Source organism: Scyliorhinus canicula, chromosome 27, assembly GCF_902713615.1.
Source record: "Scyliorhinus canicula chromosome 27, sScyCan1.1, whole genome shotgun sequence".
Classification (NCBI taxonomy): Eukaryota; Metazoa; Chordata; class Chondrichthyes; order Carcharhiniformes; family Scyliorhinidae; genus Scyliorhinus; species Scyliorhinus canicula.
In genome coordinates this window covers 17,749,527-17,775,061 of record NC_052172.1, presented here as the reverse complement: position 1 = coordinate 17,775,061, position 25,535 = coordinate 17,749,527, and the positions used below count along the sequence as shown (strand labels likewise).

Below are 25,535 nucleotides of genomic sequence, written 5' to 3'. Positions count from 1 at the left end.
CTCTGCCCCTCACTATCCCTCTCCTCCTCACTCCCCCACCCCAGTCCCCCTCTCCTCACTCCCCTCCCCCTCCTCCTCACCCCCTCCCCTCCCCTTCACTCCCCCGCCCCCTCTCCTCCTCACTCCCCCTCTCCTCCTCACTCCCCCTCTCCTACATCTGCTGGTGAACTCCAGCATTACACACTGCCCTGATTCTTCATCCACTCTTCATACAAAAGGCAGACTTGCATTTATATAACACCTTGCCTGAGTTCAAGATTGTCACAAAGCGCTTTTATAGCACTAAGGCGTTAGAGCAGAAGCAGACCATTCGTCCCATCGGGTCTGCTCATGACTGATCTGATGTGATAACCCCACTCTGATAAGAAAATCTCTCTCAGCCTCAAACACACTTAACGGCCCGGCCTCTACAGCTCTCTGCGGTAACGGCCCGGCCCCTACAGCTCTCTGTGGTAACGGCCCGGCCCCTACAGCTCTCTGCGGTAACGGCCCGGCCTCTACAGCTCTCTGCGGTAACGGCCCGGCCTCTACAGCTCTCTGCGGTAACGGCCCGGCCTCTACAGCTCTCTGCGGTAACGGCCCGGCCCCTACAGCTCTCTGCGGTAATGGCCCGGCCCCTACAGCTCTCTGCGGTAACGGCCCGGCCCCTACAGCTCTCTGCGGTAACGGCCCGGCCCCTACAGCTCTCTGCGGTAACGGCCCGGCCCCTACAGCTCTCTGCGGTAACTGCCCGGCCTCTACAGCTCTCTGCGGTAACGGCCCGGTCCCTACAGCTCTCTGCGGTAACGGCCCGGCCCCTACAGCTCTCTGCGGTAACGGCCCGGCCCCTACAGCTCTCTGCGGTAACGGCCCGGCCTCTACAGCTCTCTGCGGTAAAGAATTCCACAGATTCACTCCCCTCTGAGAGAAGAAATTCCTCCTCACCTCTGTCTGAAATGGGCGACCCCTCACTCTGAGATTCTGCCCTCTGGCCCCAGACTCCCCCACAGGGGGAAACAACCTCTCAGCATCGACCCCGTCAAACCCCCTGAGAATCCGATATGTCTCAATAAGGTCGCCTCTCATTCGTCTAAACTCCAGTGAGCACAGGCCCAACCTACTCTCCTTGTTAAGAAGCCCGGGATCAGCCTGGCGAACTAACAAAGGCTCGGTCACTTTATTGCGCACAGTAAGATCCAACAAACAGCAACTTTTAAAAAAACCTGTTTATGGGCATGGGAGTCGCTGGATGAACCAGCATTTTTCGCCCATCCCTAAATCCTGGGACATTTAAGAGTCAACCACATCGCTGTGGGGTCAGGAGTCACGTGTAGGCCAGACAGGGTAAGGACGGCAGATTTCCTTCCCTAAAGGGGACATTAGTGAACCAGATGGGTTTTTACAACAATCGACAATGGTCATCGTTAAGAGTTTTAATCCCAGATTTAAAAAAAATTCAAATGTCACCATCTGCCTATGGTGGGATTTGAACGCGGGACCCCAAAGGATTACCCTGGGTGTCTGGGTTACTAGTCCAGTGACGATACCACTATGCCACCGCCTCCCCGTGATGGCAAACAGGTGATCTGTGTCAAGTGCTGGTGTGGGACTTGAACACACGACCTTCGGATCCAGAGTGCCAGCCAGCGGGCCGAGGTGACACGGAATACCTCGCAGGCTATTCAACTACATGAAGCGTCAGAGCTCGACCCCGTCCTGTCCAAACGTACACTTTCTCCCAGCTCTCACTGAATCCGCTCCCGACACGGAGGGCAATTCTCATGCCCCGCCGAGCTGAAGCGATCAAATCGAAACCGGTCAGGGGGCTGAATCCCACACCCATTTTTCTTTTAGATTACCCAATTATTTTTTCCAATTAAGGGGCAATTTAGCATGGCCAATCCACCTACCCAGCACATCTTTGGGTTGTGGGAGCGAAACCCACGCAGACACGGGGAGAATGTGCAAACTCCACACGGAATGTGACCCAGAGCCGGGATCGAACCTGGGACCTCGGCGCCGTGAGGCAGCAGTGCTAACCACTAGGCCACTGTGCTTCCCTAGAATCCGCCACCCATAACCGGTGCCAGATTATATTTGACTCATGGCTCTCTGAAGCAGTCTGGGATGTCAACCCCGCTTTTAGGCGCTATGTAAATGCAAGTTGTTTTTGGATGGTATGGAATTCTGAGGGGGGAACCTGCTGGATGGACAGAGCGAGAGAGAGAGAGAGAGAGAGCGAGAGCGAGAATTCCACAGACTAACCACTCTCAGAGGAGATTTCCCCTCATCTCAGTCTTGGATGGGAGACCCCTAATTTTTAAACTGTGTCCCGGATTCTAGATTCGCCCGCACGATGGGAAAGGTCCTCCCAGCAGACAGCCTATCCAGGCCCCTCAGAATCTCACATGTTTCAATAAGATCCCCTCTCATTCTCCTCAATCCCAGTGAGTGGAGGCCCCTCCTTCCCTCACGATTTAACCCCTACTTCTCAGGAATCAGTCAAACGAGCCTTCACCGCACAGCTACTGAAATGATAGTCTCTCTCAAGTCAGGAGACCAAAACTACGACGCACTCCTCAATTCTGTCCTTTTAAAGAAAAACATGGAGCTTTATACAACGCACCCGGCCACATTTTCTGTTCACGGCAACGGTGAGCTGGAAGGCTGCTCGTCACAGGCACCCCACAAGCTTGGGGGAATCTAATCCTGCCTCACCCAGTGAGACCCAGTCATGAATAAAGATAGCGGTTTTGGACCGAGGCAACTGTCTGGCGAGCAGCAGGGGGGTGCAGCCATTTGTATAGATAGCCATGGCGAAGAAAGAGAGAGGGAGGGGGAGAGAGAGAGGAAGGGGGGGGGGGGAAGAGAGGAAGGGGGGGGGGAAGAGAGGGAGGGGGAGAGAGAGAGAGAAGGGGGGGGGAGAGAGAGGGAGGGGGAGAGAGAGAGAAGGGGGGAGAGAGAGGGAGGGGGAGAGAGAGAGAGAGGGAAGGGAGAGAGAGAGAGAGAGGGGGAGTGAGAGATGGAGAGAGAGAGGGGACAGAGAGACAGGGGACAGAGAGACAGGGGACAGAGAGAGAGGGGGAGAGAGAGAGGGGGAGAGAGAGGGGGAGAGAGAGGGAGGGAGGGGAGAGGGGTAAGGGAGAGAGAGAGAGAGAGAGGGAGAGAGAGAGGGAAGGGAGAGAGAGAGGGGGGAAGGGAAAAGTGATAGAGAGAGGGGGAGGGGGGAGAGAGGGAGGGGGAAGAGAGAGAGGGAGGAGGAAGAGAGAGAGGGACGAAGAGAGAGGGAGGGGGAAGAGAGAGAAAGAGGGAGGGGAAGAGAGAGGGGGAAGAGAGAGGGAGAGAGAGAGAGAGAGAGAGAGGGGACAGAGAGAGAGAGGGGGACAGAGAGAGAGAGGGAGGGGGAGAGGGGTAAGGGAGAGAGAGAGAGAGAGAGAGGGGAGAAAGATGGGGGAGGGAGAGAGAGAGGGGAGGGAGAGAGAGAGAGAGAGAGAGAGAGAGAGAGAGGGGGAAGGGAAAAGTGAAAGAGAGAGAGGGAGGGGGGAGAGAGGGAGGGGGAAGAGAGAGAGGGAGGGGGAAGAGAGAGAGGGAGGGGGAAGAGAGAGAGGGAGGAGGAAGAGAGAGAGGGAGGAGGAAGAGAGAGAGTGGGGAAGAGAGGGTGAGAGAGAGAGAGGGGGGGAGAGAGGGGGGGAGGGGGGGAGGGAGAGGGGGGTGGGAGAGGGGGGTGGGAGAGGGGGGCAGTGTGTGTGTGAAGGGAGGTTACCACAAATTTCAAGCGAGGGGGTCGGTGAGGGGAGCAACACAAAAAAAGAGAAATGTCATTCTGAGCAATGTTTAGCTGGCAAAGTCTCGCCAACAGGCACAGAGAGGGAGAAAGAGAGGCCATGCGGAAATCCCATTCGAGGTGCGCAGAGCCGGCACACCCACTTGCGCAGAGGCAGAGCACAGCTGGCAACAAAGGGCACTGGCTTATTGTTCACATGCCACTTCCTTGCGGTCGCGGGCAAGCTGTCAGGCAGGAGGGGGCGGCACCCCAAAGGTTTGGGGATTTGGAAGCGGCAGGGGTTAAAACAAGGGGGCAATAGGAAGCACCTGCCCAGGACTGCGCGGGGTTCAACTCAGCTGCCGCGTTTCTAATACAAAACGCCGACCCGGCCACGGAGAGCTCGAGTGGGAGCAAAATGGCGGGAATGACCCACGTTCCATCGCTGGCCTGTGTGGCAAGCAAGCAGCCCAAGAAGGCAGCAGAGGGTGTTATTTGACCCCTAGGTCAGTTGGGGGGGGGGAAGCAGGAATTATAAAACCACCCCCCCCCCCCCCCCCCCCAAAACCAGATTCCCAATAACCACCCAGGTAATTAGGTCACAGCCGAGCGGCGATGACCCCCACAGTCCAATATCCTATTATCAGTGGGTAGATTGGGCCCCCTTAAGGGCGGCTGGCACCTTGGGGAACGGTACACTGGTTGAGAGTCGGTGTGGTCGGGAGAGGAAATTAAGAGTATAATTAAATTAAAAGGTCGGGCAGATAAAAGGTTGTGAAAAGCAAAACTTGGTCCTTTCAGCTTTAATAGCTTTGGGGCGTCTCGGAGACGTGACGAGCGTTACATAATGCCACAGCTTTCTTTCTCTCTCAACCGTGCCAAGCATTCAGAATCGGCACCACAGCAGGATTTATTAAACAAAAAACACAACGAGCAGGTTTCTCAAATGCCTCCCCTCCCACAGGACTCGACTGTTCCAGCAAAGTCCGTTTCCCTTTGGTGACGAACAGAAACCTGAGAATTGAGCAGAGGCGCACAGACCAGGGGAGAGCCCCCACCCCCAAACCAAGCCGGTGACGCCGGCCGAGATGCGCAGTAGCCTCAACAGCTTGCATTTAAGTAGCGCCTTTCTCAACCTGTCTCGCTGGAGCGTTCAGGCAAAATGTGATAGAGCCACAAAAGGACACATTCAGACAGGGGAGCCAATAGGATTGCCTCCCAAAGGCGACGAGAGAGGGGTAGTGAGATTTGGGGGAGGGAATGCTACAGCCCAGGACCCAGGCAGCTGAAGGCACGGCGATTAAAATTGGGAATCTCAACAGGTTCCCAAAGCTCGTGACGCTAACACTGTGCTGCGTTTGGGACATGTCACTCTGGGAATTCAATGAATAAAGTTCGCGGCGGAACAGGAGGCTCGAGCGAGGCAGCATGGCGGTTAGCGCTGCTGCCTCACAGCGCCAGGGTCCCGTGTTCAATCCTGACCTCGGGTCACTGACTGTGCGGAGTCTGCACGTTCTCCCCGTGTCTGCATGGGTTTCCTCCGGGTGCTCCGGTTTCCTCCCACAGTCCAAAGACGTGCAGGTTAGGTGGATTGGCCGTGATAAATTACGTTTTCGGGTGGGGTTGCAGGAATAGGGCGGGGGATTGGGCCTAGGTAGTACGATCGTTCAAAGGGGTCGGTGCAGATGCAATGGGCCGAATGGCCTCCTTCCGCACTATAGAGTTTCTATGAGCTTTCTTAAAACCTATTCTCACTTGGACATCTTAAAGCCGCTGCCCTTGAGCAACCAGCGTGGCCGACAAAAGGTCAGTACACTATACTGCCGCAAAGGGGACTGTCCTAAGGAGGCCACGTGTGGTCACAACCCATTTGCAACTCCCCAAAACTGTCCGAACAGAACCAGCGATGTTTCGGGAGTCTCTGACCCCTTCCCATTTGTGTGAGCTGTTTGCATTTGCCGAGGCTGGATTCACAGAACGATACAGAGCGCAAAGGGGGCCCTATGTCCCGCCGTGCGAGCGCAGCCCCTTTGCAAGAGCGATGCAATTCATCCCAACCGGGTACAAGTGGGCCCACCGCAGGGATTGGACGCAATGAAGCTACAGCACCCACCTGGTGGCGCAACGCACCACGAAAATCAGACCTACATTTACGTGGCGCCTTTCACACAGGCTCGGGCGGTGACAAAATTGCTCTAATGCCAATGAAATACTTGTAAGGCGCGGTTCCCTGTGGTAACATTAGACACACCAGCGGCCAATTTGATATTTTACTTCACCCGGAAGAGAAGGCGGGGCCCCAGAAACTGATGCCAGGTCGGAAACATATTTCTATCCCTCAGCTATTCCCGCTCGCACCAGTCTGACCTGTAAAGCATCTCCTCTCGTTTCTGAGGAAGCTATAAAGTTGTAAACTAGTCACCTTCATTTTAGATCAAAATGGTGCCGATTGTCAATTTGCAGTACGGTTGTTGCCTTTAACCAGCCCCGACAGAATGATTTATACCCCAACAAAAGATCATTTGAGTTAATAATAACTTCTCTAAATTAGATTGAATTTACAAAGTAAACAGGGCGTCCTCCCCCCCCCCCCCCAAGGTCAAAATCCCGTTGTCAGTCGGGTGGAGCGCGCTCCCAGCGAATACGTACCGTGTCTTGGCGAGCAAGAGCGGCTTCTCCTCGGGTATTCTTTCTCCCACTCGTCCCGTTCTTTATCCCTGCGCTCTCGCTCCCTGTGCAGAGAAACAAATCAAAAACAGGGGAAAGGCAACACTTTGCATCAACCGTCCCTCCAAACATCCGGACAATCGCGTGGCTGGGAGTTCAGGCCAAGCAGACAAGGAAGCGCGAGTGTTCTTGCCTGTCAGGAAGATATCCCCCCCCCCCCCTTCCCCCGCCGCACCGCGCGCGCGCCATGTTCACAAGCACGGAAACCTCCATGGTGCCGCACTGGTGGGCCATCATTCACGGGTAAGCTCGGCATCTAGAGTCCTACAGCACGGAAAGAGGCCCTTCAGCCCAGCCTGTCTGTGCTGGCCATCGAGCACCTATCCATTCTAATCCCATTTCCCAGCGCTTAGTCCGTAGCCTTGTGCGCTGGGGCGTTCCGAGTGCTCGTCGAAAATGCTTCTTAAATGTTGTGAGGGTTCCCGCCTCCACCACCCTTTCAGGCAGCGAGTTCCAGACTCCCACCCCCCTCTGGGGGAAAAGGTATTTCCTCAAATTTCTTCAATTTCCTGCCTCCCACCGTAAATCTATGCCCCCCGACTATTGACCCCTCCACTTAGGGGAAAAGTTCCTTGCTGTCCACCCTGTCGTCTATGGGCAGCACGGTAGCACAGTGGTTAGCACTGTGGCTTCACTGTGCCAGGGTACCAGGTTTGATTCCCGGCTTGGGTCACTGTCTGTGCGGGGTCTGCACGTTCTCCCCGTGTCTGTTTGGGATTCCTCCGGGTGCTTCGGTTTCCCCCACAAGTCCCAAAAGACGTGCTTGTTGAGGTGAATTAGACGAGGGCGGATTGTGGTGCAGTGGTTAGCACTGGGACTGCGGCGCTGAGGATCCGGGTTCGAATCCGGCTCTGGGTCACTGTCCGTGTGGAGTTTGCACATTCTCCCCGTGTCTGCGTGGGTTTCACCCCCACATCCCAAAGATATGCAGGGTAGGTGGATTGGCCGTGCTAAATTGCACCTTAATTGGAAAAAATATATATAATTCGGTGCTCTAAAAAAAAAAGTGAATTAGACATTCTGAATTCTCCCTCTGTGTACCTGAACAGGCGCCGGAGTGTGGCGACTAGGGGCTTTTCACAGTAACTTCATTGCAGTGTTAATGTAACTTGTGACACTAATAAAGATTATTATAATATCTGCCTTTCTATCTCTCCCTGACTGTCTGCCTGACACGCCCAGCAATGTGATTGCCCCTTTTTGTTACTAAGTTCTACCCATATGGCTTAATTCGAGGAACCTACTAATATATCAGCCAAAGTACTGCCGTGATGTTCTCCCTAATCAATAATGCAATTCCTCCTCCTCTTTTACCTTCCCCTGTATCGTGCCTGAAACCTCTATACTCTGGGATGTTCAGCTGCCAGTCCTGCCCTTCTTTCCATCAAGTTTCTGTGATTGCAATAACTCCATGTGCTGATCGACACATCAGTCTGACCCGTCAGGCTCCTTGCATTGAAATCCATGCAGTTTAACCAGCCAGTCTTCCCATGTGCCGTATCGTACCCCTGTCCACTGGACCTGCCTGCTTTATCCTCTATATTTGACTCCACCTTTTTGCCCACTGTACTGTCACTTTAGGTCCCATCCCCCATCCAAATTAGTTTAAACCCTGCCCAGTAGCATGAACAAACCTCCCCGCCAGGATATTTGTCCCCCTCCGATTCAGGTGCAACCCATCCCACCTTTACAGGCCCCATCCGCCCCAGAAGTGATCCCAATATGTAAAGCCCTCCCGCCCGCACCGTTCCTCGAGCTACACGTCTATCTGACCTGCTCCTATTTCCCGTGCCACAGGAATTAATCCCGATTTCACAACAGTCGAGGCCCGGCTTTTTTAACCTTCTGCCCAAGTCCCTAAATTCATATTGCAGGACCTCGCGTCTCTCGGTCTGCCTGCGTCGTTTGCACCACGGTGCACTGTGACCTCTGACCGATCACCCTCCTCTTTCAGAATGCCCTGTAGTCGCTCCGTGACACACATGACCCTGGCACCAGGGAGGCAACACACCATGGGAGTCATGCTAGCGGCCACAGAAATGCCCGTCAGTTCTCCTCTATCGAATCCCCCACCACCTTAGCTCGCTTTGACCTGGGCAGGAACAGCACAGCGTCCGTGTGGGCTGCTGCAGCCGGGCAGAGGCACACAATGGCGGAAATTACCTTTATCTTAGGTTCGTGATGGCGCGAGGGGCTGCAGGCATATTGCAAAGGCAGCAGAAGAAGCTACTTAGAACACGATCGGACCGCCCCGAGGAGTTAATCTTCCACTTAGAGAGGTACGTTAAGCTCAGGAGCCACCTCGTGGGAAGGCCTTTCAACAGAAGCAGCAGCAGAGGCCTACTCCTCGGCAGCTGACAGGCCTGCCCTCTGCTGGCGAGTTGGAAAACGTACAGCACGGCCGAACCCTTCAGCAAATCAGTTTCAGCTGAGGATACTGTTAACCTTCTAGTCCGTGCGGAACTCTCCAGAACCCAGGAAACGGGACAGGAGGCAGCCATTCGGCCCCTTGGGCCTGCTTCGCCATTCAACAAGGTCACGGCCCACCTGATGTAGCCTTAACTCCACTTTCCTGTCTGCACAACGCCCCCCCCTTCAAACTGCAACCCTAGACTCTCTTATCGTTCAGAACTCTAAATCAGCCTTGAATAGAGCCCTAGGGGATCAGGAATTATGGATCTATGGGGGAGAAGGCAGGAGAATGGGGATGAGAAAAATATCAGCCATGATTGAATGGCGGACCAAACTCGATGGGCCGAGTGGCCAAACTCTGCTCCTATGTCTTATGGGCCCAGCCTCCAATGCTGGGGGAGAAAACGCCAAACATTAAACAACCGTCAGTAAAGAAATTTCTCCTCATCTCCGTCTTAACAGGGCAAATGAAAAATAGGCAGCTCAATTTAGATCGAGTCAGGAAGGTCTGGGGTTAACCAGGTTGGAGGGAGGGGGGTGCATTTGTTGAGTTTGGCAGGACAGTATTTAAAGGGTCGGGCTCAGAGAGCGGGGTTACAGGGCCAGGTAGCGCCCAGTGGATCTCAAAGAGGTCGCAGCAGCGTTACAGTAATTCACTGGTCGCACACAGAGACAAGATGGAGTGAGTAGAAAAGTTATTACTTCAGTCGGATTTTCCGAGCCATGGCTCGCAGCTCATCCTCGCGTTCCTGAAAGAAAGAACACAAAAACGTGGTTCAGTGGACGTGAAATCAGACCAGACGGCGCTGGAAAAACTCAGCCTGGCCTGACAGGCTCCGTGGAGAAACAGCGTTAACGGCCAGTCCAACAGGGCTCTCCTTCGGCGCTCAACAGTCAGCGAGTCTCCGTCTGCCATGAACAGATCACTCGACACTTTCTGAATGTTACAAGACTTCTCCCCTCTTCCTCGGATATTTGTTTTCCTGTTCCCCTTGACCTCCTTTCTCCTTCTCACCCGTCTGCCTCCTCCGATTTTCCAACCCCCTCATCTCTGTTGCCACACACAATCATGTCTCTCTCCCGGTCTCCCAACTCATCCACCACACTCCAGACGACCACGATCTTTTCCCGCTACCTATTCAATCTCGATTTTCTTTCCTTAAACTCTGACATGAGATGCGAGCGTCGCTGACTGAGCCGGTATTTATTACCCGTCCCTAATTGCCTCACGCCCTTGGACGGGGTCATTTAAGGTTCAACCGCATCGCTGTGGGGTCTGGAGTCACATGTAGGCCAGACCGGGTTAGGCCGGCAGAGTTGCTTCTCTAAAGGGGACATTAGTAAACCAGTTGGGTTTTTAACCACAATCGACAATGGCTTCATGGCCATCGTTAACATTTTTATTGAATTCAAGTTCAGCCATCTGGCCTGGTGGGATTTGAACCGTTGTCTCCAGAGCATTATCCCGGGCCTCTGGAATATTAGACCAGTGACAATGCTCCTGTGTCACTGCCTCCCCTGTCCAAAGATGCGCAGGTTAGGTGGATTGGCCGCGCTAAACTGCCCTTGGTGTCCAAACGTTAGGTGGGGTTTGCTGGGATATTGGGGAGGTGTGGGTTCAGGTAGGGTGCTCTTTCAGGGGCCCTTGTCATCTCAATGGGCCCAATGGCCTCCGTCTGCACTGTAAATTCTATGACCTAGAATTTCCCCCAGCGCCTTTGCCAATACGCTAACTCCCAAAGCCGCCTCCCCAGGCTGTTCACCACTCACAGCTAACATGCTGAAAAGTGCTCTCATCTACGGCTTCAAAGCCCATGCCCCGAGTCGTAGGGTCCGAGCCCTGGCATTTGGCATAACCGCTTTAAGCAAGGCACAGAGGCCCCGATATGACACGGTCCACTAGAACGCGGGTGCGACACAGGGCTAAATCCAACGCTCCATTTGCTGGCTTTTTGTGATTCGTGTCGGATACCTAGAGCCCTCAGTCCTACAGCATTTTGCTGTCTCTCTCCAGTTAGGATAAGTGGAAATGAACTACCCACATGGGGTAAAATTAGACACAACCCTTTAAATGCCAGTCAATCAAGTAATCAAAGTGAGTAATAGAATGGTGCCCTTCACCCCCAGGGAGACGGAACATAAAGGAGGACGTTATCTTTCAATTTTACACAGACTTGGTCTCACCCATCCTCGATTCCGGGCTCTGCCTTTTACGAAGAGGCAGGGGCTTTCGGAAGGGGCCGCGTTACAGATCCACCCGGATGCAAGGGCTGGAAAGGGTCGAATTACAAGGACAGATTGCATCAGCTTGGCTTGTTTTCCCGCTGCTGAGTAAGGAGGGCGTTCAAACCGAGCGAGGGATCCCACCCGGCAGATCCCCGGGAGGCGTGCAGGAGCGAAATGGGCGAGCTCTTCCCACAAACGCTTCCCTGAAAAGAGGGAGGCCAGTGATCAACTACAGTTTACAAGAGAGAGGTTGATAGGTTTCGTTTTTTTGGTTAGCTAAGGGTTTCATGGAACAAAGGCAGATTCATTGGAATTGAGCTACATCTAACGGGGGGGATGGAATAGGCTGAAGGGCCGAGTGGCCTCCTTCTGTTCCAGCATTGATACGTTTCCCGCTTCTGCATCGATGCGACACATGGTCCCTACCTGTCGCTCCTGTTCTTGTTGTAGTTGTTTCTCCTGTGCCGCTTTCTTGTCAGCTTTAACTGTGGGGCAACAGGAAAAAGCTTTACTTTTCTTCACATGTATCTAAAGCAGCCCCCAGTATTCCCTCCCCCCACCCACCCAGTATTCCCTCTCCCCACCCACCCAGTATTCCCTCTCCCCACCCCCCCCCGTATTCCCTCCCCCCACCCACCCAGTATTCCCTCTCCCCACCCACCCCGTATTCCCGCCCCCCGTATTCCTCCCCCCACCCACCCAGTATTCCCTCTCCCCACCCACCCAGTATTCCCGCCCCCTGTATTCCCTCCCCCCCAGTATTCCCGCTCCCCCGTATTCCCTCCCCCGCCCACCCACTATTCCCACCCGCACCCACCCAGTATTCCTGCCGCCCTGCACCCACCCACCCACTATTCCCCACCCCCCGCCCCCCCCGTATTCCCTCCCCCCACCCACCCACTATTCCCACCCCCCGCCCACCCGTATTCCCTCCCCCCACCCACCCACTATTCCCACCCCCCGCCCACCCGTATTCCCTCCCCCCACCCACCCACTATTCCCACCCCCCGCCCACCCAGTATTCCTGCCGCCCTGCACAGTGTTCCCGCCGCCCCTGCACCCACCCACCCAGTATTCCCGCCCCCCCCCTGCACCCACCCACCCAGTATTCCCACCCCCCGCCCACCCAGTGTTCCCGCCGCCCTGCACCCAGTGTTCCCGCCTCCCCTGCACACACCCACCCAGTATTCCCGCACCACCTGCACCCACCCACCCAGTATTCCCACCCCCCGCCCACCCAGTATTCCTGCCGCCCTGCACCCAGTGTTCCCGCCTCCCCTGCACACACCCACCCAGTATCCCGCACCCCCCCCCCGCACCCACCCAGTATCCCGCCCCCCCCGCCGCACCCACCCAGTATCCCGCACCCCCCCCCCCGCACCCACCCAGTACCCCGCCCCCCACTCCCTTGTCTACAACTGCTCTCGATCCCTGTGGATGCTGTAGATTCTTACATTGTTTATTCAGCGCCTTCTGCATGCGGAGTTTCAACTTCTCCTGCGGCGTCAGCTTTGGCTGGAAAAGAAAAAGGTGATATTTGTGCGGGGCCAATGTATCTTCGCGCAAGACAGGATAAAATCCTTCGGCGTCACCTCGAGGGGAACAGCACAGAATGGGACTCATTCCTCGTCCTGGAAACTCCCGACTGCCTCGTCGACAGTCAACCGACCGGCCTGTGGGGAAGGAAGGAAGAACGCGACGCAGCCAGAGGAGATTTACATTAAAAGCTCCACCATTTCAATTTACATTTACGGGTTCCCTGCAACCTAGATGAATGCAAACATAAGGCAAGGGTTTATTACACAAAACATGCAGCAACGCTTCAATAAAAAAAGAAACAGAAGCAATCCGATGTCGGGTTCTCTCCGATACGCTGAGCAAGGATCAGACAACCGGGTCACGAAGTTCTGCTGGAGGCAGCGTTGATCCATCCCCAGAATCACAGCACAAAGGAAACACACAATACTGACGCAAACTCTGCTGCTCGTAGCAACAGGTCAAATCTTCAGTTTTATACTTTAGCCATTCAGGAAGTTAACACATGATAGGAGTCCCTGCAACTGAAGGACACGAACACAGCACAAGTGCGAGAACCCTGTTGACATTTTTGTAAGACAGATAACTCGACCAGTTTTGCATTCTAACCTTTGGGGAGTAACTGTGCTTACAAATTGCCAGAACACACTTGCCGTTCGAATATGGGCATTGGATCAAGCGGAACTATTAAGGGCAGCACGGCAGCACAGTGGTTAGCACTGTGGCTTCATAGCTCCAGGGTCCCGGGATCGATTCCCGGCCTGGGTCACTGTCTGGGGGGTGGGGGGAGGAGTCTGCACGTTCTCCCCGTGTCTGCGTGGGTTTCCTCCGGGTGCTCTGGTTTCCTCCGACAGTCCAAAGACATGCGGGTTAGGTGGATTGGACATGATAAATTGCCCTTAGTGTCCAAAAAGGTTAGGAGGGGTTATTGGGTTACGAGGGTAGGAAGTGAGGGCTTAAAGTGGGTTGGTGCTATAGTCTAATAATTATAACCACAAGCTGGACGCTGTCGATAGCCCCGCCACCTAAATGAGAAGGTCGAGTTTAAGCCCCACCCCAGCACATAAGGGAGTCTCGCATTTCTATAGCACCTTTCCCAGCCCTGGGGAATTCCAAAATGCTTTACAGCCAATAAAGTCCTGTTTGAAGTGTTGCAAAGTAGCAGCCAGTCTTCACACTGCAAGCTCCCCCCCACCCCACCCACACACTCTCACACACACTCTCTCACTCTCACACACACACACACACACACACACACACACACACACACACACACACACACACACACACACACACACACACCCGTGTGACGACGGCACACTGTCCGTCTCAGAGGTGTTAGCAGAGGGACAGGACTCAAACCCACGAGATTCCAAGGTATTGGGGCCATCGAGTCGAGGTTGGCGCTTCAGTCCAGTAATGGGCGGAGACGCGAACCATTTGCAAGTTCACGAAAGATTGTCCAGTGCTTTTCCTGGAGCAGATGCCCTCCCTCGTGCCCCAGTAACATTTGACGCTCATCGAAAGACTGGTTATTTTCTTTGTGACATGTGCACAGACTGTCCTGGCACATTCACCCTGCACAAGTGCTGTCAAGCACTTGGCTACAGAAGCGTAGGTTCTTTCTTATGAACAGCAGCCCATCTCTGGCTGGATTAATACAGTCACAGACACTACAACCAGACCCTTGGACAGTGTTGCAATGTACCGGGAGGGGGTCACGAGGCGGTGAAATCCGCAGGGGTTCCCCGGGAGTCTACGTATTTGCATGGGGTTTCACTTTGCACAGGAAAGCTTGAAAAACACTTCTTAAACCTCCTTCGAGAATCTGTACCGTTCGACTCCAATCACCTCTTGGATTCTTACCATACCCCCCCCTTCCCCTCCCCGGATGGTGCTAACCCCCTTGTGGGGTGCAATACATTCTCCCCGCTCCAAGCGCTTAATCGTGGGCGCAGCAGGCAGTATGGACTATTCGGCTGTGGAGGCCGAACTCTCGCTCACCAGTCACGTGCTTGCACACAAGCCGGAAGGAGCCACTCCACAGTGAGCAGAGATGCCCTGAGTTTAAGTCACTTGTCCACAGAATTTAGTGTGCTGAAGGAGGCTATTCGGCCCATCGAGTCTGCACCAGATCTTGGAAAGAACACCCTACCCAAGCCCACACCTCCACCCTCCCCGTAACTCCACCCAACCTTTTTGAACACTAAGTCCCCCTCAACGCAGTGGCCGCTGAAACTGCGGGGCTTCCAGGCCTGTACGGCTCAGGAAAATGCGCAATTTAGGAGTAAGAGTTATTGGGATAGATCGAATGAAAGTTGTGTTATGGCACCGTGGCCCATTCAGTTAAAACTGGCAAACTGCCTCTGCTGTTGCACATGTGTGGCTGACGAAGACAAGCATCTTTTGTGTATAAGATGGCTGACAGAGTGGGCAGCGCGATGGGCGCACGGGTTAGCACTGCTGCCTCTCGGCGTCGAGGACCCGGGTTCGATCCCGGCCCGGGGTCCGTGTGGAGTTTGCCCATTTTCCCCGTGTCCGCGCGGGTCTCACCCCCACAACCCAAAGATGTACAGGGTAGGTGGACTGGCCACGCTAAATTGCCCCTCGATTGGAGGGAAAATAAAAGATGGCCGACAGGGTTGAGAAACACTTCAATCAGAAACTCACTCGCCATCGCTCCCCTACTGGCTAGCAGCTACATTGCGACAGTTGACATAGCAAATAAATGAATGGGAAATGTAATGCGTTAATATAACGGTTCACCAAAATGTGGAACAAGCGGCAGGTGGAAGCGCTCGTCCCACAAACAAAGACAGCAGACGACAGCCGGTAAAGTGGAGAACGGAAAAATAACCTGCAACAAATTCTAAATACTCATATAAAACACAAGAGCAGTAACTTTATGGCATTCACAGAATCACAGGAAACGTTAGAATCAACAAGGCCCGTCACTTCGGCAAGTCTGTGCCGTTGAATTTTTAGCACAATTTGGGGAACGGGAACATTTTGGGAAGTCATTGAAATGGGAACAGTTTCAGTGTGCGAGCCAAACTGCGTGGTCACCGGTCACACGGCCTCAAGGACAATTTCAGATTAGAAAGAAAAGCGACTTAAAAGGTTGCTGAAAGACTACTTGAGGCTGCGTAAGTGTTTCTGTGAGGTTTTCAGAGGGGCTGTGTTATAACGGAGGTGAGGTAAAATTCTTACTGACTTTGGCAGCTCCGGATTCTTTACCCACAGGAGTGTCAGACCTGGAATGAGAAACAGAGAGAGAGAGAGGAAGTACAGTTCAAAGTGCACCCAGGAGCGAAGCAACACAATTAAACCAGCATGTCTCGGCAGCTCATCGCCTGGCGTGAAATGGAACAATTCCGAGCAGTAGATCCAGGGTCCAGTTGCCCGTCTGCATTGGGCCTTCGACAGATGCCCGATAAAGGACTCATCAAATCAATCACTGTCCGTGTTTTTGGTTTCTTCTTTTTAATAAATTTAGAGTTCCCAATTCTTTTTTTTTTCCAATTACGGGGCAATTTAGCGTGGCCAATCCACCTACCCTGCACATCTTTGCGCTGTGGAGGAGACCCACACAGACAAGGGGAGAATGTGCAAACTCCACGCGGACAGTGACCCCGGGCGCTAACCACTTCATCACCGTGCTTCTGGTTTCTATCCAGTCGCTGTAGCGTATGGTAACCCTGTCAATACCCACCTAGGCCGCAAGTTCAGGAACTCCCTCCCTAAATCTCTTCACTTCACCTTCCTCGTTCTAAGTCATCCCTTAAGACCTATCGCTTTAGGGCGGAACGGTGGCGCAGTGGTTAGCACTGCCGCCTCACGGCACCGAAGACCCGGGTTCGATCCTGGCCTGTGTGGAGTTTACATTCTCCCCGCGTCTGCATGCCTCTCCCCCCCCCCCCCCCCCCCCCCCAAAGAACCGGCCAACCGATTCGGAAGTCGGCTGTATTGGGGAGGGTACAGGTGATGTCACTGGGCTAGTAATCCAGAGGCCCCGGGCTGACCCTCTGTGGGACACGGGTTCAAACCCCATGTTGGCAGCTGGTCGAATTTAAATTCAGCGAAAATAATCTGGAATTGAGGGGCGGCGCAGTGGTTAGCACTGCGGCCTCACGTCGCTGAGGTCCCAGGTTCGATCCCAGCTCTGGGTCACTGTCTGTGTGGAGTTTGCACATTCTCCCTGTGTTTGTGTGGGTTTCGCCCCCACAACCCAAAGGTGCGCAGGGTAGGTGGATTGGCCAGGCTAAATTGCCTCTTAATTGGAAAAAATGAATTGGGTACTCTAAATTTATTTTTAAAATCTGGAATTGAAAGCGAGTCTCAGTAACGGTGACCAAACTATCATCGATTGTCGTAAATAACCCATCTGGTTCACTAATGTCCCCTTTAGGGAGGGAAATCTGCCGTCCTTACCCGGTCTGGCCTACATGTGACCCAGACCCACAGCAATGCGGTTGACCCTTAACTGCCCCTCTCTGAAATGGCCAAGCGAAATACTGAGTTCAAGGGCAATTAGGGATGGGCAACAAATGCCCAGCGCCACCCACTTCAGATCATAGAATTTACAGAGAAGGAGGCCATTCGGCCCATTGAGTCTGCACCAGTCCCCCCCGGAGATGAAAGAATAAAGAAAATAATCGACATTCGCTCGCCAACAAAAAGGAGACACGAGTGGCTCAAAGCCGTGCTTACTTTTTCAGTTTGTCGCCCATGGCGGGGGAAGCAGCCACTTTCCCCAGGCTCTCTTTGACGGGAGACAGGGATTTGCTCTGGCTCGGGGAGTCGCTCAGACTGTCGCTGCTGCTCCGACTGCTGCTGTTGCGTCGCCGGCTCGAGCTGTAGCTGGTCCTGCTGCTCCGCCGGTAACGGTCATCTGAGCGCGAATGACTCCTCGACCTTCAAAAGGGAAAGGAAAGACGCTTTGACAACGCGGAACATGAGCAAAAAGGACATACGCGACCCCTTCCTCTCTCTCCTCTATAACTCCTGACTATTGTTGGGTACTGACCCAGCATTACTGGTACCCCCACCTAAGCTCAGAAACTGGCCAAGTGGGCAACATCAGCATTAACGCAGCACACGAGTCTCTTCCCACCCCTCTTCATCTCCGACCAATCACTGCTCCGTCATTTGTTTATCTAGCGCCCCCATTCCTTTGCTTTGACAAAGCCATCCAGACCCGAAACATTCCCTCCCTTCTCTGTCCACCGACGCGGTTAGACCAACCGAGGGTGTCCAGTATTTTCTGTTCCCTATTTGATTCTGAGTGGACGCCACGTGTATACTTGACCACGGTGAGCATCAGGTGCGTGCCTGGCCACCTCTTCGCCTGAACGTGGCAGTCGGAAGCTGCTCGGAAACACCACCAGCCCACCAAAGCCTCAAATTGAAGGCCCGTATCCTTGCCCCTCCCCATCCCTCTGACTCCCCGCATTCTAATTCACTATTTCTTTAACTCTGGCTTCAATCATCACCCCGTCGTTTTACTCCATCACTGACAGATGTCTGGGTCCAAACTGTAATCCACTCCATAAACTGCTCCATCCGGTCCTCCCTCTTCTAAGGCCCACATCGAAACCCACCTCTTTGACCTCCATTCTTTCCACTCGCCTTTGTTATCTTTGTTATCCATTTCTCTCTCCCCCCCCACACTGCACACACACACACGAAACATCTTGGGACGGTTCTCTGTAAACGGTTCTACATAAATACAAGTTCTTGCTGCAAGTAATGTACAGCACAGAAACAATCCAGTCAGACCAGCCAAGCCAGTGTATGTGCTCCCCTTGAACCTCACTGTGTCAACCTTTCCCTTCCTTTCTCCCTTGCATGTTTACCCGGCTTCCCCATTGAAAGCGTCTATGCCCTTTGCCTCAGCCACTCATTGTGGTAGCAAGTTCCTCACGCGAACCATCCCCTGCAACAAATAAGGGGCCACTGGCAGAACAGAAGGCCCCGTGGCAGTATGACACCGGCCCACAGGAGGCGATACTGGGTCAGCCTCGTCAAACAGGTAGGTTTTAAGGGACGCCTTGAAGAAGGAAAGTGAGGTAGGGAGGTGGAGAGGCTTGAGGGAGGGCGTAGGGCCCGGGGTAGCTGAAAGCACGGCCACCAACGATGGAGCGATTAAAATCTAGGGGTGCGCAAGAGGCCAGAGTTTACAGCAGTACAAATATCTTGGAGAGTTGTGGGGCTGCAGGACAATTTTTTTCTGTTTCTTTTTAAAATAAATTTAGAGTACCCGATTCATTTTTTCCAATTAAGGGGCAATTTAGCGTGGCCAATCCACCTACCCTGCACATCTTTGGGTTGTGGGGGCGAGACCTACGCAGACACGGGGAGAATGTGCAAACTCCACACGGACAGTGACCCGGGGCCGCGATCGAACCCGGGTCCTCGGCGCCGTGAGGCAGCGGTGCTAACCACTGTGCCACCCCGGGGCTGGAGGAGATTATCCAGAGATAGGGAGCGTCAAGGCAATGGACGGATCTGTAAACAGGGTGAGGAATTTAAAATAGAGATGTTTCCCCACTGTGTAAAGAAGCTTCTCCTGAAGTCCCTGTTGAATTAATTCGTGATTATCTTATATTTGCAGCCCAGAGTTTTGATATTCCTCACAAGTGGGAACTTCTACTCTCTGCCTTCCCTGGCGGACATTTTTAGAATTGTAAAGGCCTCTATCGGTTCAGACTTCAGCCTCTGCTTATCTCGAGGCCCTAGCCTGTCCACCATACCCCGGCGGACTAATCAATGGCTGCCTTGCCTCCGCGACAATCGGGGGAAGCCCACCTGGACCGCCTGCCGCGACTGCGGGAGCTGATGTATCGCGTCCTGTCGGCCGAGCGAGACTGCGAACGGGAGCAGCGGCGCCCGTCCCGGGAGCCCCCTCTGCTATATCGCCCGTGGGAGCCGGAGTAATGCCTATTGCGGGAGCGGGAACGGGAGCGGGAGTAACGGCTCGTGCGTCGGTGCCCGCGGGAACGGTGGTTGCGGGAGTTCGACCGAGACCTGGAGGACCTGGAAGAGGAAGAGGAACGATGCCTGAGGAAGTGGAGGGAGAAAACAGAAGAGAACGAAGAATTAAAATTAACAGAATGAATGACATTTCAGCCGCAGGCACCAACAGCAAATCGCGCTGCAACTTCCTTATTCTCAAACCCACACGATCACAGAATCACAAAAGCAAAGTCCAGGGCAGCGGGGGTAACCTGGTGTTCCTACCTCCAAATTTTGGGAACAGGAGTAAAATACTGCGGATGCTGCTAATCTGAAGTAAAGACAAAAAATACAGGAAATTCTCAGCGGGCAACATCTGTGGGGAAAGGGACCGAGTTAATGTTTTGGGGTGGAGGACTTTCCATCAAAACTGGGAAAAGTTAGAATTTTAAAAGTTTTGAACAAAAGAAAAGGGAAGATCTGCAATAGGATGGCCGTCAGATGTCACATTGCTAACTTTCCCCCAGTTCTAATGAAAGCTCATCGATCGGAAACACCAACACTTTTGTCTCGCGCCACAGATGCTGCCTGACCTGCTGAGTATTTCCGCAATTTTCACTCTTTGACCTTCACAGTTGGGTGTCAGGTCGTTCCTGAACTGGGTCTTTATTTGCCTCACTCCGAGACCTGTTCCATTGTGGGAGGCAAGGTTAAAGCGAGGCCTCTACCGCCTGCCATGGTTGTTCAAGAGGATCACGGAATCCCTGCAGTACAGGAGACCTGTTGGACCATCGAGTCGGCACCCCCCCCCCCCGGTAACCTTAGGGCAGCACGGTAGCATTGTGGATAGCATAATTGCTTCACAGCTCCAAGGTCCCAGGTTCGATTCCCGGCTTGGGTCACTGTCTGTGCGGAGTCTGCACGTTCTCCCCGTGCGTACGTGGGTTTCCTCCGGGTGCTCCGGTTTCCTCCCACAGTCCAAAGATGTGCAGGTTAGGTGGATTGACCATGATAAATTGCCCTTTGTGACCAAAACTGCCCTTAGTGTTGGGTGGCGTTACTGGGTTAAGGGGATAGGGTGGAGGTGTTCACCTTGGGTAGAGCGCTCTTTCCAAGAGCCGGTGCAGACTCGATGAGCCGAATGGCCTCCTTCTGCACTGTAAATTACATGATAGTCTATGATGCTAAGGGCCAATTAATCATGACCAATCCACCTAACCTGTACACCTTTGGACTGTGGGAGGAAACCGAAGCAGCCGGAGGAAACCCACGCAGACACGGGGAGAAGGTGCAAACTCCACGTAGACAGTCACCCGAGGCCGGAATTGAACCCGGGACCCTGACGCTGTGAGGCTGTGACACTGTGCCGCCTGATGTTAAAGGTCCCCTCCATTACCACCAGAAACGGATTTGTCAGGTTGTACATCGCAATAGAATCTGATTGTGCGCAAAATGGCCACCGTTTGCCTGCATGGTAAACAATGCAGCTCTGAATAACTGCTGGAAAAACGATGAGGTATTTCACAGCGAGGAGGAGCTGGACCAGGGCAAGTCTCGTATCATTAGAACGCCCACAACCATGCAACTAATCCCTGCTCACCATGGCCTAAACCCAACACAGAAGCCATGGTTCAGTTTGCATTTATATAGCACCTTTAACGTGGACAAATGTTTGTGTTGCTCGATGCCTGCCATCATCCAGCACAAGTGCCTCGTCACTGCTCAGAGCAAACTGTGGTCAACTCCTGGTATGTCTTTTCCTCATCAATCATACATACAGACCAGGCCACAATTCGCCTTAACATTTGGCCAGAATATTGTCTCCAGCCGTGCCCTTGATTCTTAAAAATAAAATCCTCAGGCCCTCCCTTCCCAATATTGAGCCCATTTACTCAGACATGCATCGTCTCCTGGTCTCTCACCCATCTCTCTTTGGCTTAACTCCAAATGAAATGTTTTTCGTATAAAAATATTTCCAATTAAGGTGCAATTTAGCGTGTCCAATCCAGCAGCAGCAAATCCGCGACCCGGCACCTCATCCCTCCTCAGTCTCCACAGCGCTATCGGACACTCCCATCTTCCTCCAGGACCCCTACACCGCGTGACGCGATCAGCGCAGCTCCTGTAAAGCTTTCTTCTGCCACCTACTGCCGTGCTCTCCGTTACTGGACACTGTTCCTCATTGACATTCTCCCTTTCAGCAACTTTATCTGTAAATGTGGGATCAATGAAGGCAGCCAGCTTTACCTCAATGCAACCACCCTAAATTCTACAGGCCACACTGCCTATTCTGTAACACAAGAACGAGGAGGAGTAGGCCATTCCCAACTCTAGCCCCCTTTCGGACAGCGAGTTCCAGATTCCCACCACCCTCTGGGAGAAAAAAGGTTCCCCCTCAAAATCTAATGCGCCTTGTCTTAAATCTATGCCCCCTGGTTATTGAACCCCCTCCGAGCTCCTTCCGATCTATATCCCTCAGAATTCTTTACACCCACCCCTCAGCCTTCTCTGCTCCAAGGAAAAGGACCCCAGCCTATCACTTACTGCAACATTGCATAAAAAAACACCGATTGAAATATTACACAGCATTTCAAAAGTGGTGGAATTACAGTCGCTGGAGGCCGAGTCAGAATTCTGCAAACAGATTTTATTTTGATTTGGGACAGTTATTGAGAAAAAAAATAAATCTAATTATTCTGGATAGAATAAACAACAAATTAACCTGACCAAATTCCTTCCGTTCACAACCTTTAGAGTCAAGGCGACTCAACGCTTCCTCACAGATCAGTACGTCATTGTAACTCCAAGGTACCTTCACAAAGAATTATGCTACTAGGGTTAAAGGCAGGATTCTTGGAAGTGTGGAGGAACAAACGGATATTGGGGTCCACGTACACAGATTGCTCAAAGTTGCCATCCAGGTTGATAGGGTTGTTAAGAAGGCGTATGGTGTGTTGGCTTTCATTAACAGGGGGATTGAGTTTAAGGTTTTGCTGCAGCTTTAGAAAATCCTGGTTAGACCACACTTGGAATATTGTGTTCCGTTCTGGTCGCCTCATTATAGGAAAGATGTGGATGCTTTGGAGAAGGCGCAGAGGAGATTAACTAGGATGCTGCCTGGACTGGAGGGCATGTCTTATGAAGAAAGATTGAGGGAGCGAGGGCTTTTCTCACTGGAGCGAAGAAGGCAGAGAGGTGACTGGATAGAGGGGATGAGAGGCATGGATAGAGTGGATAGCCAGAGACTTTTCCCCAGGGTGGAAATGGCTGTCACGGGGGGACATAATTTTAAGGTGATTGGAGGAAGGTATAGGGGAGATGTCAGAGGTCAGTTCTTTACACAGAGAGTGGTGGGTGTGTGGAATGCACTGCCAGCAGAGGTGGTGGAGTCAGAGTCATTGGGGACATTTAAGCGACTCTTAGACAGGCACATGGACAGCAGTAAATTGAAGGGGTGTAGGTGAGGTTGATCTTAGATTAGGATAAATGGTCGACACCACATCGTGGGCCGAAGGGCCTGTACCGTGCTGTACTGTTTTATGTTCTATAACACTGTGGGCAAAAGTGATCAGCCCAATCTCGATCCTTATTCCTTTCTAAATTTGTGACTTCTGCAGTTGGAAGCCTTCACTGTCCTGAATAACCTGCCACAGTTATAGGTTCTGTCCCTTTGTAACCTTAAAAAAAACCCCCACACAGCTACTTCACCTTCACATTTCCAGAGGAAAACAAACACACTGCCCCTAACTTTCCCACATGACTCAAATCCTTGGAACCTAGATTAACAGATGGTCAATTTGTTACGTCACACTGCGTGCTGGTCAGTTTTACTCAGCTGAGACCGTAAGACAGTCAGCTCAACTTCCTTTGTTTCAGCATAGCTCGCTTCCTGGACGCCCACTGGAAAATCAGACTTGTAAAGCCAGGTTTATTTGAATCTCGCATTTCCCTCTCTCTCTCACGGGGAATTCAGATCGACACAGCATTTTGGAACTTACGCAAAGGCCCAGGTAAAAGGCAGGTTATTAACTTTGGCACTGTCTCTGTCAGCAGTTCAGACCCTCAATCACACAGGGGCTGATTTTCACGTCACCCAACAGCTCCGTCACTTACACCCAAAGCCTGCCTACTCGTCCAGCCCCGTGTCCACCCTCGCTACCCACCTCCAGTTTGCCCACCCACCTTGGACCCATGGTGAGTCACATAGAGACGGAGAGGTTTACAGCATGAAAACAGGCCCAACTTGTCCATGCCGCTCAGTTTTTGCCACTAAGCTAGTCCCAATTGCCCGCATTTGGCCCGTATCCCTCTATACCCACCCTGCCCATGTAACTGTCTAACTGCTTTTTAAAAGACAAAATTGTACCCGTCTCTCTATGGCAGCCCATTCCAGACACTCACCACCCTCTGTGTGAATAAACTGCCCCTCTGGACCCTTTTGTATCTCCCCTCTCTCACCTTAAACCTCTAGTTCTCGACTCCTCTACCTTTGGGAAAAGATGTTGACTATCTACCTTATCTATGCTCCTCATTATTTTACAGACCTCTATAAGATCACCCCTACGCTCCAGGGAAAAAAGTCCCAGCCCATCCAGCCTCTCCTTCTAACTCAGACCATCAAGTCCTGGTGCAGCCTCGTAAATGCCTTCTGCACTCTTTTTCTAGTTTAATAATATCATGTCTATAATAGGGTGACCAGTACTGTATTCCAAGTGATGCCTTATCAATGTCTTGCACAGCTTCAGCAAGACATCCCAACTCCTGTATCCGATGTTCTGCCCAATAAAACCGAGCATGCTGAATGCTTTCTTCACCACCCTGTCCACCTGCAACTCCTTCAAGGAGCTATTTATCTGTACCCCTAGATCTCTTTCTTCGGTAACTCTCCCCGACTCGCTGCCATTAACCGATCAGGCAGTCTCGGAGACACACTTTGTGAAGTCAGACGTGAATCCACGTTGCCCTTAATCGACATATAAATCGAGCAGCTGATATGAACTCATCTCGGCAATGTGGGACTTATCCAGCAAAGGAGACATGTTATTCTAAACCTCCTGATCAATACTCGTATTACTAGCATCAATAGGAATTTCTGGTGTAGCATCAATAGGGATGAGGACGGATGGTTCTGTGGAACGCAGACAGGGTTCAGGGACCACAACAGGCCCAGGGCCTGTAGCTGACATGCCCGGATACTTCAGGCCAATGCTCCAGAGATCACATCCGGTGCCCTTCAGACACGATATGTTACACTCACTCACAATATTGGACTCCTGGACCTCCCCTGGTCCCCTCTCTATAATGCAGGGGATTTTTAAATGCCGGGCTTAGTGCTAACTCCCTGCTTTCTGATTTGTCTTAGCTTCTCTGGTTACTCTTTCCAACAAGGACAACGTGCCCGTGTTTCGTGCGTTGGCTGCCCTCAGACTTTAACTAAACACAAGATGGTGAACACACGAAAGCTTCCCTCTTTTAGGGAGTTCCAACCTTTCACCCTAGAATCACAAGCAGCGCCTTTGGTAAGGGTAAAGGAATGATTTTGAAAGTTACCGACCGGGAAGTGCTGTTATGACCTGTGCCAGAGCTTTGCAGCGAATTGGAGGTCCGGTGCCTGCTTAACGGGGCCTTGGCTGGGGCCACGCCTGGCTGGGCTGTCGAGCCGCCCTCGTCCTCGCTGCCCCCGAAGCTCGTGATGTAAGTGATCTTCTCCTCGTGGGTCGGCGAGTTCGAGCGTGACCGCGATCTCGTCGCCGAGCTGGATTCGGACTGTGACCTGAGAGAGAGATACGGATAAGCGATTACACTGTATTGTTATATATTATCGCATCGTTACTTTACACTGTGTGGAGTTAGGGCAGCCGAGCATCCCTAACAACTGCCCAATGAGCAGATACGCCAACGGTAATGTGAGGAATAAAGCTGCCATACCGAGTCATCA

At 52.7% G+C, this 25,535-nt stretch overlaps 1 protein-coding gene across 1 annotated transcript in view; it reads right to left on the bottom strand.

Annotated features, from left to right (window-relative positions):
- Nucleotides 1-6,341: 6,341 nt before the first annotated feature.
- LOC119957718 (CLK4-associating serine/arginine rich protein) overlaps nt 6,342-25,535 on the bottom strand; it is a 41,185-nt gene continuing 21,991 nt past the window's right edge. The window contains exons 13-20 of the mRNA XM_038785798.1: nt 25,152-25,370; nt 19,451-19,702; nt 17,354-17,557; nt 15,858-15,897; nt 12,562-12,622; nt 11,534-11,592; nt 9,584-9,630; nt 6,342-6,474 (exon numbers count right to left, since the gene is read on the bottom strand). Of these exons, the coding sequence (XP_038641726.1) occupies nt 6,342-6,474; nt 9,584-9,630; nt 11,534-11,592; nt 12,562-12,622; nt 15,858-15,897; nt 17,354-17,557; nt 19,451-19,702; nt 25,152-25,370 (1,015 nt within the window). The remainder of the gene's footprint in view (nt 6,475-9,583; nt 9,631-11,533; nt 11,593-12,561; nt 12,623-15,857; nt 15,898-17,353; nt 17,558-19,450; nt 19,703-25,151; nt 25,371-25,535) is intronic.